This window comes from Rhinopithecus bieti, unplaced genomic scaffold (genome assembly GCF_001698545.2).
Source record: "Rhinopithecus bieti isolate Rb0 unplaced genomic scaffold, ASM169854v2 scaffold_10351, whole genome shotgun sequence".
Lineage (NCBI taxonomy): Eukaryota > Metazoa > Chordata > Mammalia > Primates > Cercopithecidae > Rhinopithecus > Rhinopithecus bieti.
In genome coordinates, this window is record NW_016806805.1 from 3,122,928 (window position 1) to 3,137,262 (window position 14,335).

Consider the following 14,335-nt stretch of genomic DNA (forward strand, 5'->3'; position numbering starts at 1 on the left):
CCATTTAAAAAAAAAGAAAAAGACAAAGAAAAAGAAATAATACAACTCGAGGTGAGGAATAATCCAAATACCCTGACTTGATCATTAGCATTCTGTGCATATAACACATACTCACAGGTATGTACCCAATAAACATATAAAATATTCTCTTATAGTAAAAATATGTAGTTCTTAAAGAGTACAGTTGAAATGGAAAAGAAAGCATATTCAAAGATAAAATAGATTACTTCCCTGAAACAGAGACTTAATTCTGAAAATTCAAAGGGCATACTTTATCTTAGAAAAAGAAAAACCAGATTTATAATAGCTGCTATAACAAATTGACCCCTAATTTTAGTATAGTAATTTAACAAAGGTATGTTTGTAGCCTACACTATGTGTTTCTTACATTAAGTTAAAATAAATGAGATTGCCATTTTCTGGTTCAAAAATGGTCAGATAGCAATTTCATGAGGTTCAAACTACAAGTTGACAGTGGGCTCTGATCTGCTATCCATTACCTTCATCAATTGGAACAGGGCCTTTTTGCCATGGTAGCTAAGAAAGCATATGAAAATCCCACTCTTACGATTTGTCCTAGAAGTATCATTTATCACTACGTGTTATACTCCATAACCTGGAAGTATTCATTTGGTCTTCCTTTCTGCAAATTCAGCTGGAACATACAGTCACCTGTGTTCCCAGAAGATGAGAAGAATAAAACATTAACAATATTAACAATGTCAATATAAAAATAATCAAAATCAAGTATCCTAGAAGAAGAAGAGTTAGTATTCACATTTCTTCATAGAAACACAAGTCAGAAGATAGTTGAGTGATAATAAAAAGTTCTGACAGATGTCACCGAGATGGTAGAGTAGGACATAATACCCTTCATCCCATCCAAAAACAAACAAAACAAATACAGATAGCTATCCACAAACCAAAATAGCCCTGAGAGGGCTCAAAGGCACGTTAAGGAATATGCAGAAACAACACTGTGGAGAAAAAAAAAAATGGAGATTGATTATTCAGAAAGGATTGCTAGTGAGATCAGCATTGCTCAGATGCCAGAAAACAGCTATGAGCAAAGAAAAAAGTAGTACACTATTGGTGTCAGTCTTACAGTGAGAACCACTGTGTTCCCAGCAGCCTATTCTAGAGAGAACATGGGCATATCTTGCCACTGAGGTAACCAATCATCATTCCCACCAGGGAACCCCAGAGAGAGAGAGACATGACTGCATGCCTCCCCACTCTTCCTCAGTTGCTTTTGGCTCTTTCAAGAAAGAAGTTGTCACCTTTCCCAACCTCCCAACCCCATTCATGTATATTCTTTGACAAAAGATTATAGTTTTAATTTAGCAACTCTTATAATGTACATGCATTCCAGTTACGTTAATGTTCTACTTAATAATTTTATTTCTAAAACTAACTTATATAGTAGTCTCATTTTGTCAATCTATTTTTAAATTTATACATCCAATAAATGCTTATTGTATATTCACCTAGTGCCAGCTTGTTGTTACAGGTAAAGTTGTGAATTGGAGAACATTTTCTGCCCACATACGGTTTACATTCTACAGTGGATACATGCAACAAAATTATCCATAGTCATATAATGTAACTTGCAGTAAAACAGTTCAAGGGCAAAACAGGCAGGGCCTTACAGGCCATGCTAAGACATTGTATTTTATTGTAAAAGTAATAGGAAGTGATTCTAGGGTTTCCAAATGAAGGGATAAGAGCATCTGATTTTAATGATTAATGGATAATTCTCATCATCATGTAGAACCACCATGAGAGAAAGAGAGATGAAGCAGGGAAACCAGAGAACTTGTTAAATGATCCAGAAGGAATGCTCGTGGGAATTTATGATCATTGGTGGCACTGGTGGTGGAAGTGATCAAAATCTGGAAAAATCTGGGTTTTGTTTTGTTTTTGTCTTTGTATTATTACTAAAAGTTATACATTTTGGCGTCAATAAGAAATAAATGAAATTTAAAGTCATGGGACTGGATGGCCTCTTCTGGGGGGAGCTCTTCCTTTTACTTATGTATTCATCTATTCTTCTATTGATCTGTCTGTTTAAACACACACAGAGAAGTCTAGAAAAATATTATTACATGTAGTTAAGATTTGGACTCACATTTTGTTGTATTTTTGTACTTTCTCTGTTTTGCATAATGAAAAAGATACATGTATCATTTTTATGAAAACAGTGATCTCAGTTATTGAAGAAAAGAGTGTGAAAGACAGGAAAGCAAAATGAGGAATTAGTACACCTAGGAATAGTGAGGTTATTATATATAAACACTTATAGTAACAAAAACTAAGACTTAAGCATTATCTCAAAATGAGAATCCTGAATGCCAACACATGTCACTAACAGGACATCTGTGTTTACAGTTTGCCATCAAGCATCTACAGAAAGAAGGAGAAGAAATAGGTAACACTAACAACCAACATATGGCAGAAATTAAAGGACTAAATTATCACAGTTTGAGAAAATGTGACTGTTAACAGTTAAATTTTAACCCTATAGGAGTACCGTCAAACACCTCATTGAATAAGAACTTTTTCAAAATTTCTGGGATAAAATTTTAATTTTTAAAACAACACATTGGGCCGGGCGCGGTGGCTCAAGCCTGTAATCCCAGCACTTTGGGAGGCCGAGACGGGCGGATCACGAGGTCAGGAGATCGAGACCATCCTGGCTAACAATGTGAAACCCCGTCTCTACTAAAAAATACAAAAAACTAGCCAGGCGAGGTGGCAGGCGCCTGTAGTCCCAGCTACTCGGGAGGCTGAGGCAGGAAAATGGCGTGAACCCGGGAGGTGGAGCTTGCAATGAGCTGAGATCCGGCCACTGCGCTCCAGCCCGGGCGACAGACCGAGACTCCGTCTCAAAAAAAAAAAAAAAAAAAAAAAAAAAAAAAAAAAAAATTTTAATAAAATAGAAAATAACATGAGCTTATGATATACACATAATTAATTTACTATTAAATGTCCTTTAAAAATCAATTCAGAAAAGTAATGCATGTTGTAATGATTAAATATAATTGTGCTTTAATTTTCCATAGCAATTCTGAACCAGACAATAGATATCTGTAAGCATCATGCTAACCTTTGTTTAAATGGACGCTGTATACCTACTGTCTCAAGCTACCGATGTGAATGCAACATGGGTTATAAGCAGGATGCAAATGGAGATTGTATAGGTAAGTTTGTGATTCTTTAATAATCCTTCTTAGTTTTTTTAGTAGCTGTTAGATTACAGGATCAAATTGGAGTGAATATGATTTTTTTAAGTGTCTTGAAATAAAGCTAATTTCCAAACTGTCTCTTCTGTGTGTATGCTATTCAGTGTGCCCCCTTAATCTATGCTGAGCTAGATCACTTCAAGAATTTCCTACCCTTTTAAGTCCTAAATATTGTGATTTCTGTCTCTGACTCTCCCTTTCCTTCTGCCTTAGAATTGCTTACTCTTAATATAAACCAAAAATAAAAAGAAATCTATGTAACAATGAATATATTTTGAAAACAATTCATCGAGCATGAATCCATTTTTAAAAGATGACAAGACACCAATGGACTAAAATCTGATAAGTCAGGGCAGTAGTTTTCAAATACGTTGATCTCAGACCTATTTAAACTCTTAAAATCATTGGTTATCTCTACTTTGATAATAACCTAATTAGAAATTAAAGATGAAAATATTAAGACATTTGTTGACTTATTCAAAATAACAACAATGAATCCATTGCATGTTAATATAAGTAACATTTTGTGAAAACTACAGTTTTGAAAACAAAATGTGCGGAAACAAGTGTCGTTGTTTTACATTTTGCAAACCTTTTGATGTCTGCCTTAATAGAAGCCAGTTGGATTCTCATAGCTGCTTCTGTATTTAAGTTGTGGTGATGTTTTGTTTTGTTTTGTTGAGGAATGAAAATCTATCCTCAAACAGATACATAGATGGAAAAGAAGAGGAATATCACATAGACTTTTCAGATAATTGTGATTATTATTTGATATTGCACTAAAACTTATAAGGAGTAATTCTTAAAGTTTAGTTAACCATGTAGAATCTGAAACCATATTAGTACACTTTTTGTACTCTGTTACATAAAGTCCATTGGTTTGTCTAAAGCTTTGAATGGATTTTGTAACATGCATTAGTCATTTGAAATATGTTGATGCACCATATTATGCATATCTTTCCAAAGTTGACATATTTTACTATGTATTATCAAAAAATCATATTTGAGAATATCACCATCAGACTCATAAAAATGCCTTCAAATTGCTGGGAAACTGTCAGGCATACAGTGTTAAATAATCTTTCTGAATTCTGTTATTTTTAAGCTTGGATTTTAACATTAGCATCAAATATACAGTCTGTGGCTTTTCTTAAAGTGACAGGCTCACTGGATTATTTTCAAGAAAATGTCTGCCAGATTAATAACTCTGAATAGCTATAATTTGTCAGTCATTCTTCAAGTAAAATAGTATTCTGCAGAAAAAGTATTTTGTACAAAAAATAGTATTCTGCAGAAAAAGCTGCTAATGGAGCGCACAACTCACACAACTACACAGAAACTTTTCCTTGAGACAGGCACTTATGGTGCTTCAGTCAGCAACAATGTATAATGCACATTTTGTCACAGAAATATTTTAAAAATGTATATTCAAGGGCCAGGATTATTACTAATTTTATGGCTTCACCAATTATATTCTTCAGTGAAAATGGCTTTTTCAAATGCCCTGTGAGTTCATGGCATTGACTGCTAGGACAGTTTGGTGCCATTGCCTTAATCTGTGCAACCATCATTACTCTTGTGCCATCGGAGCAAGTGTTAACATGACTTAAAAAAAAAGTAAATAGCATCTTAATATGATTGTGAAAATAGTTTTGAATCAAACTCACTCTGAAAGGATCTCAGTGGTCTCCCAGAGGCCACACCTTGCGAACAGCTGCTATAAAGAGTCCCCAACTTTCTTGTAGGTCATATACAAAAAGTTTAACAGTGAGAGTTAGTCATGGTAGGCTTGGAAGTTCTGATTCCTTAAATGCCATTTAAATTGATTTGTGCTCAGTAATTATGATCTGTATGCTAGCAACGTGGTGAAAGAAGAGACCATCAGGAACATCCAATCTAGCAGCAGGATCTGCAGTAGTTAGGGGTTACGTTAGTGTCTGTGAAGGATAAGGAATTTTCCCATGGAGTTAAAAAAAAAAAAAAACTCAATAGAGAAGGGCCAAGATGGCTGAGTAGACATAGCCAGGAAGAGCATTTCCTACTGACAGACCAGACCATTAAGAAGACTGGTACACTCTGAGAGGATCTTCAGAAGGAAGGCATTAAGAGTGTATGGAAGGAGTACACAGACCGGTACTGAAGTAGGAGGAAGCTGGGAAGCCTTCACAGGGATGCCAAGCACCAGGACTCTTCCTGACCCCGAGCAGATCCTGGGGAAGGGGTGAGTTAAATAGGTGAGGAGTGGCCCACTCTTAGCAGGGGTCTCTGGAATCTTACATGCGGGAGATCCCACAACCTCCATGGATATTTGAGCTGATAGGGAGAGCCGCTTGGATAAGTGGCAGGGACAGGATTCCAGCCTGTGCAGAGCCCAGAGGGTTGGCACCAGAGTGGCTATGATGCACATACCCCAAGGCTTGCTATCCTCTTTTATGGGGCTTTGGCCTTGGTTGGCTATTGGACCTGGACAGAGCAGAGCAGTCTTGCCCATGGGACAGGGCCAGTCTGATCTGAGTGTCCCCCATCTGCCAGTCTCTCCCAGTGTCCCTGCATGGCTGTGTCCACTTGGAGCACAGCCTTAGATGCCCATCTGGGGCTCTTCCCAGGGGTCACCACCATAGCTCCTTTGCCAGCAAACCCTGCCTAACCATTGGAGAACTTCGGCAGATGGGCCTCTGCCAACATTCTTCCACCTACAGCCTCTCCCCACAACTTTGCTGGCATGCACTTGCCCCCAGCCTTCCCCCATTGCTTTGCTGGCACACGTGCACATAGTCCTCATCACCCCATCACCACTGGCATGTTCTTAAGAAGGAAGCAAACTCATCTGATAGAGCTGAAAAACTCACTACAAGAATTTCATAATACAATCAGAAGTATTAACAGCAAAACAGACCAAGCTGAGGAAAGAATCTCAGAGCTCAAAGACTGTTCTTTAATCAACTCAGTCAGATGAAAATAAAGAAAAAATAATTAGAAAGATTAAACAAAACCCCTGAGAAATATGAGATTATGTAAAGAAACCAAACTTACAACTCATTGGCATCCCTGAAACAGAGGAGAAAGAGCAAGCAACTTGGAAAACATATTTGAAGATACTACCCACGAAAAATTCTCCAACCTTTCTAGAGAAGTCAACATTCAAATTCAGGAAGTCTGGAGTACCCCTGTGAAATAGTATACAAGATGACAAACTTTAAGACATACAATCATCAGATTCTCCAAGGTCAACAAGAAATAAAAAATTTTTAAAGGCAACTAAAGAGAAGAAGCAGGTCACCTACAAAGGGAACCCCATCGGGATAACAGTGGACCTTTCAGCAGGAACCCTACAAGCCAGAAGAGTTTGGTGCCTATATTCAGCATTCTCAAAGAAAAAAAAATCCCAACCAAGAATTTTATATTCAGCCAAACAAGCTTCATGCGTGAAGGGAAAATAAAATATTTTTCAGAAGAGCAAATGCTGAAGGAATTTGCCACCAGACCTGCCTTACCAAGAGGTCCTTGAAGGAGTGTTAAACATAGAAATGAAAGACTGTTATCAGCCACCACAAAAACAGACTTAAGTACATAGACCATTGACACTGTAAAGCAACTACACAATCAAATCTGCATAACAACCTGCTAAATGCAATGGCAGGATCAAATCAGCATATACCAATATTATCATTGAAAATGAGCAGGCTAAATGCCCTACTGAAAAGGCACAGAGCGGCAAGATAGATAAAGAAACAAGATTCAACTATACGCTGTCTTCAAGAGACCCATCTCACATGCAGTGACATCCATAGACTCAAAGTAAATGGATGGAGAAAAAGCTACCAAGCAAATGGAAAACAAAAACAGTGGGAGTTTTGCTATTCTAATTTAAGACAAAACAGACTTTAAACCAACAATGATCAAAAAAAGACAAAGAGGGCCATTACATAATAATAAAGTTTCCATGCAACAAAAGATTTCCCTATCCTAAACATACATGCAGCCAACACTGCAGCATCCCGATTCATAAAACAAGTTTTTAGAGACCTACAAAGAGATGTAGATAACAACACAATAATAGCGGGAGGTTTTAACACCCCACTGACAGTATTAGACAGATCATTAAGGCAGGAAACTAACAAAGATATTCGAGACTTAAACTCAACATTTGGCCAAATGGACTTAACAGATTATCTACAGAACAGTCCACCCAACAACAACAAAATATATATTCTTCTCATCTGTAATACAGCACATACTCTAGATTAACCACACACTTGGCCGTAAACAATTCTCAATACATTAAAGTGAAATTATACCAACCAAACTCTCAGACCACAGCATAATAAGATATTTAATAACTAATAAAAGCAAAGATACAACATAACAGACTCTCTAGGACACAGCTAAAGCGATGTTAAGAGTACAGTTTATAGCACTAAAATCCCACATCCAAAAGTTAGAAAGATCTTAAATTAACAACTTAACCTCACACCTGGAGGAACTAGAAAAATTAGAGCAAACCAACCCCAAAGCTAACAAAAGAAAAGAAATAAACAAATTCAGAGCTGAACCGAATGAAGTTGAGATGTGAAAAAACATTCAAAGCATCAACAAAACCTAAAGTTGGGTCTTTGAGAGAATAAATAAGATTGATAGACTGCTATCTAGACTAATAAAGAATGAAAGAGAAAAGATGGAAATAAACACAATCTGAAATGACAAAGGGGACATTACCAACAACCGCAAAGAAATACCAAAATCCTCAGACACCTCTATGCACACAAACTAGAAAATCTTAAAAATACCTCTGTGCGCACAAACTAGAAAACTTAGAAGAAGTTATAAATTCCTGGAAACATAACATCTCCCAAGATTGAGCCAGGAAGAAATTGAATCCCTGAACAGACCAATAATGAGTTTTGAAATTGAATCTGTAATGAAAAGCCTACCAACCAGAAAAAGCACGGGACCAGAGGGATTCACAGACAAATTCCACCAGATGTATAAAGAAGAGCTGGTATCATTCCTATTGAAACAATTCCAAAAACTTGAAGAGGAGGGACTCTTTCCTAACTCATTCTATGAAGGCTGAATTATTCTTATACCAAAACCTGGCAGAGATACAACAAAAAAGGAGAAAACTTTAGGCCAATATCCTTGATGGACATAGATGCAAAAGTCCTCAACAAAATACTAGAAAATAGAATCCAGCAGCACATCCAAAAACTAATTCATCACAATCAAGTAAGCTTTATCCCTAGGATGCAAGGTGAGTTCAGCATATGCAAATCAATAAGTGTATTTTATTAGAGATTTTATCTCTGATTTCTTTCAGAGACAAAGAAGTCAGAGACAACGCAAACAAATGGAAAAACATTCCATGCTCATGGATAGGAAGAATCAATATTGTTAAAATGACCGTAGTGCCCAAAGCAATTTACAGATTCTAGCTATTCCTATCAAACTATCAACATTTTTCACAGAATTAGAAAAAACCTGTTTTAAAATTCATATGGAACAAAAAAAAAAAAAAACAAAAAAACAGCCTGAATAGCCAAATCAATCCTAAGCAAAAAGAACAAAGCTAGAGGCATCACACTACCTGACTTTAAACTATACTACAAGGCAACAGCTACCAAAACAGTATGCTACTGGTACAAAAACAGACATATAGATCAATAGAACATATTAGAGAACCTAGAAATAAAGCCACATACCTACAACCATTTGATCTTTGACAAAGTCAACAAAAGCAACCAAGAAAGGACTCCCTATTCAATAAATGGTGCTGCAATAGCTAGCTAGGCATATGCAGAAGATTCAAACTGAATCCCTTCTTTTCATCATATACAAAAATTAACTCAAGATTGATTAAAGACTTAAATGTAAAACCTAAAACTATAAAAATTCTAGATGAAAACCTAGGAAATGCCATTTTGGACATAGGCTCTGGCAAAGATTTTATGACAATGACTCCAAAAGCAATTGCAGCAAAAACAAAAATTGACAAATGAGACCCAATTAAAGTAAAGAGCTTCTGCACATCAAAAGAAACTATCAGAGTAAACAAACTACAGAGTAGGAGAAAATATTTGCAAACTACGCCTCTTACAGTGTTCTAATATCCAGAATCTATAAGTAACTTAAATTAACAAGCAAAAAAAAACCTCATTAAATAATGGGTAAAGGACATGAGCAGACACTTGTCAAAAGAAGACATATGTGCAGACAAAAAGCATATGAAATGCTCAGCACCACCTCTCATTAGAGAAATATAAATGAAAACCACAATGAGATACCATATTATACCAGTCAAAATGACTGTTATTAAAAAGTAGATGCTGGTAAGGTTGTGAAGAAAGGAATGCTCATCTACTGCTGGTGGAAATGTAAATTAGCTCAGCCACTATGGGAAGCAGTTTGGAGATTTCTCAAAGAATTTAAAACAGAGCTACCAATTCAACCCAGCAATACTGGGTATATACCCAAGGAATATAAAATGTTCTACCATAAAGACACATGCACATGTATGTTCATCACAACACTATTCACGATATAAAGACATGGAAGCAGCCTAAATGTCCGTCAATGGTGGACTGAATAAAGAAAATGTGGTACATAGACACCATGGAATACTATGTAGCCATAAAAAAAGAATGAGACCATGTGCTTTGCAGCAACATGGATGGAGTTGGAGGCCATTGTTCTAAATGAATTAACACAGAAACAGAAAACCAAATACCGTATGTTCTCATTTGTAAGTGGGAGCTAAACATTCAGTACATGTGAACACAAGGGAACGAGAGACACTGGGGCCTACTTGAGAGTGGAAGGTGGGAGGAGGGTGAGGATCAAAAAACTTATCAGGCACTAGGCTTATTACATGAGCGATGAAATAATCTTTACAAGAAACCCGTATGACATGCAATTTTCCCATGTAATAAACCTGCACTTGTACTCCCTGAATGTAAAATAAAAGTTGGAAAGAAAAAAATATATATATGTGTATATATAAAACATATCTTTCTGCCTGGCTGAGTTCTGAGCCAATTGAGGGATAGCTAAAGAACCCATTTCATATGGAGTTCTAAAAATTTTGAAAATTAAAGCTGTGTGTACTGGCTAGGCTTGTTTAGTTTGAAGTCTTAAAGAAGCTGGTCCTGATCCTAAGATGTACTCCATGTTTGCACACACTAGTCAAAGCTGGGATTAATACTCCCAGCTTTGGATCCATGTCAAAAAATCCAACTATAATTTCATCTAGAGCCTTGGTTTTTCCAAGTAGATTTTTGGTCCCCAGGTGCCACTTGAATGTTTTCTCAAGTTTTCCCAGCCCATGCACCCTGTGTTGAAGAATAGAGGGATTCTAAGCACTTATTTCTAAAAGGCAAGGAAGAAAATGAAGCTCTTAAAGGTATGCCGTAAAATGGCCACAGAGTTCCTCAAACAATACCTTATATCATAGGTTTTCATGACTCCTAAAAGTCTGTAAGCCCAACAAGACAAGGCCATATCTTTTTCTTGGTTAATCATGATGGATGTGTTGTGCAGATTTTTAAACTAGCTTTATTGTGGTTTAATTGACATATATACATATGTAAAGATTTTTCATGTAAAGATTATTTTATCACCCATGTAATAATATATGCTCCATATGTATATATTTGAAGCATATAACTTGATAAGTTTTGATGTGTATATACCAATAAAATCATGACCACAATCACATAATGAACATATCCATCAGCCTCATAAGGCTTACTTTTGCCCATTATGATCTCTCCATCTTGCTCCTCCTTTCCTCCATCCCCAGCCCCCATCCTGTCCCCAGGCAATTTCTGATTAGTCACTGTACATTAGTTTGCATTGTGTAGAATTTTATATAAATGAAATCATACTGTTACATATATGCCTTTTGTCTGATTTCTTTTACTCAGCATAATTATTCTGTGATTCATCTGTGTTATGGGAATAAATCATTTATTTCTGTTTTTTGTGGAATAATATTTTGTTGTATGGATATAGCACAGTTTATTTATATATTCCCATGTTGATGGGCACTTACTTTGTTTCCAGTTTCTAGCTATTACAAATAAAGCTCTTATGAACATTCATGTACAATTGTTTGTATAAGCATTTTAGTTTTTGTATATACCTAGGCGTGGAGTGGCTGGATTATGTGAGAGGAATATATTTAATTACTTACAAAACTGCCAAAATACACTATTTTACATTTCTAGCAGCAGTGTATGAGAGTATCAGTTACTCCATAACCAAGCCAGCACTTCGTATAGTCAGGTGTTTCCATTTTAGCCATTGTAATAGGTATGCAGGGGTTTCTCATTGTGGTTTTAATTTACATTCTCTAATGATTCACAGAAAAAGATGTTGACCATCTTTTCATGTGTTTATTTGATCTGACACTTCTTTGGTAAAGGGTCAGTTCAAATCTTGGTCCATTTTAAAATTATTTTCTTATTGAGTTTGGAGGGTTCTTTGTTTATTCTGGATATAAGTCTTCATCAAATATATGATTTACACGTTTTCTCCTAGCCTGTGGCTTGCCTTTTCTTCTTGTAACATACCTTTTGAAGTGCTGAAATTTGTAACTCTGACAAAGCTTTATTTATTAAATTTGTTGTTTTATGGATCATGCTTTTGATGTTGTGTCTAGGAAATCTTTGCCAAATCTAAGGTCACAAGGGTTTTCTTCAGTGTTTGCTTCTAGAAGTTATCTAGCTTTAGGCCTATGATCCATTTTGAATTAGTTTTTTTAATATTGTATGAAGTTTGTTTTTTGTAGTATATTAATAACCATCACCCTTTGTTGAAAAGACTGTATTCTCTCTATTGAATTGCCTTTGCACCTTGTTGAAAATCAGTTGCTCCTATATATTGGGTCTGTTTCTGGACTCTCAGCTCTGACTCACCCACTTAGGGACTTGCTGCATCCTGCCCGGGTTCTCCCTGTCTGAACCATGATCTGAAAACCCTCCTAAAAGCCATAAGCTGAAATAGTCATGATATTCACTGTATTTGTTTTCCATCTCTTAGGAATCTATATTCTTTGTTGACTGATGTCAAGTTTCTTGAAAATCATGATTTCTTATACTTTGTCCATTTGTTTGTGTATTTGAGGAAGGAGGATAAATCTGTCTTGGCTGGGAACAGAAGTGTCCCCTATTTTCTTAGTGCAAAATTGTGGAATGAAAAAAATGGGAACAAAACACCAGCTGGTAAATTTTATATAAGTCTAGGCAAGAAATTATGACAATAATGATGTAGGACTACAGAAGAAAGGATTCAACAAGTGCTTGGGAGGTTAATCAGTGGAATCTGATGACAGATTAGTTGTGGGGAGTCAAAGAGTAGAAAACTACAGTGATACACAAGTTTCTGGCTGAGCAAAACTGGACATAGAGTGGTGTTGTTAACATGTATAGGAAGGTGCAGATTGGGAGAAAATAGTTGTTGAGTCTTTCTTGGACATGCTGAGTTTTAGGTGTCTTGGGTATTTAATTATAGAGCTCTAATGCTAAGAGGAATGTCTGGGGTAGAGTTACAGATTTAGGAGTCAACAACACACAGGTGGCCCTTAGAGCCATGAGGATGAATACTGTGTCCCAGGCTGAACAACAGGACGAGTGAAAAGATAACAGGAATACTACAGCTGGAATCCTATGAAACAGCCACATTGAAGGCCTTTAGTCTAGCTCAGCTCAGACGCACCTTGTTCTAGCTCACAGTGTTAGAGAGACAGCAAAAGAGAGAATTATATTCCTGAAGTTAAGGAAGGGCACACTTTCAAGAGAAAAGTAGTGTCAGGTGTTAAATGCAGTAGAAAAATCAGAGGCAGTGAGGAAAAAAAAAATCTGTTTGATTTGGTAATTAAGGGGGTTTTATTAACTTTGAAGAGTGGTTTTAGGATGATAATTGAGTCATTTTGAGGTTATTTTATTTATTCATAATATTAACATACATATGTTTCATTAACCAGCTTAACCCTAAATAACAGATTTGAGTTCAGGTCTTCCATTAAACAATATAGATGAGAGGCCAGGTATAGAGAGAGTTAGTATCATTATTTTGCCAAAAATGTCTAAGTACACTATGATTATAAAAGAAAATGTGGGCCAAATACGATGTTTTGGAAAAAACAATCATTTTCAACTAGGTACAGGGCTACAAGGTCAGAGTTATTAAATTAGGCTTAGCTCAAATTTTGACTGCACAAACCTAGAGGGTATCATTCAAAGAATCCATATGAATGGTATGCCCTATGGTTGTACACTATATAACCATATGCAGCCTACGTAGCTTAGCTGATACCACCTGAAGTTTCTTTAAGTGATAGATATAGCTCATCATTTAGCCCTGCAAAGTTAAAGCCCCAGCAGCAGGCTTGTCTTTCTGACTACTGTAATTCATAGAAACATAACTTAGTAATGGAGCACATTTTCAGAAAATGAGTTTTAATATTTTTAATCCTATACTCTAATGTCAATTTTTGATCACTTTGAATTTATAAACAACAAATTCAATTTGTAAGCAACACATCAGAAAAAGTGAAGAGGATATTAATTAACTTAACGCTTTAAATTATAAGAGCCCAAGATAACCCTAGTAGCTATGTCAACTGTGCTAATGTTTTGAGGAATAACAAACTGCCATTGCTATTTGGGAACTTTTATGAGATACCTAATGAAGCAGTATAACTTGAAAGGCAGTAGATTTATTAAGGGGTCAATGACAAAGAAAATAGAATTGGGTCTATTTTGCTGTTATGAGAATTGCTCCTGATGCCTGAAAACAGTTATATTTCCGCATTATGTTTTCTCTCTTTTCTTGAGAATTCTACTTTAAAATTAAAATTTGTAACTCTCCTAGTATCTGTATAAGTCAAACTGCTATTAGCAATGGTTTTAATTCAGGTCACTCTATTTTGTAGTAATAAAAAATAATTTAAATTTCTATTGGACTACAGGTAATCCTCGAGCCCTTGCAAATATATATATATTTTTATATAAGTCTAGGCAAGAAATTATGACAATAATGATGTAGGACTACAGAAGAAAGGATTCAACAAGTGCTTGGGAGGTTTTATATATATA

At 35.9% G+C, this 14,335-nt stretch overlaps 1 protein-coding gene across 1 annotated transcript in view; it reads left to right on the forward strand.

Moving 5' to 3' along the window:
• Positions 1-3,068: 3,068 nt before the first annotated feature.
• Positions 3,069-14,335, forward strand: part of FBN2 (fibrillin 2) — a 135,883-nt gene continuing 124,616 nt past the window's right edge. Inside the window, exon 1 of the mRNA XM_017877579.1 lies at positions 3,069-3,200. Coding sequence (XP_017733068.1) covers positions 3,164-3,200 — 37 coding nt within the window. The 5' untranslated portion in view covers positions 3,069-3,163. The remainder of the gene's footprint in view (positions 3,201-14,335) is intronic.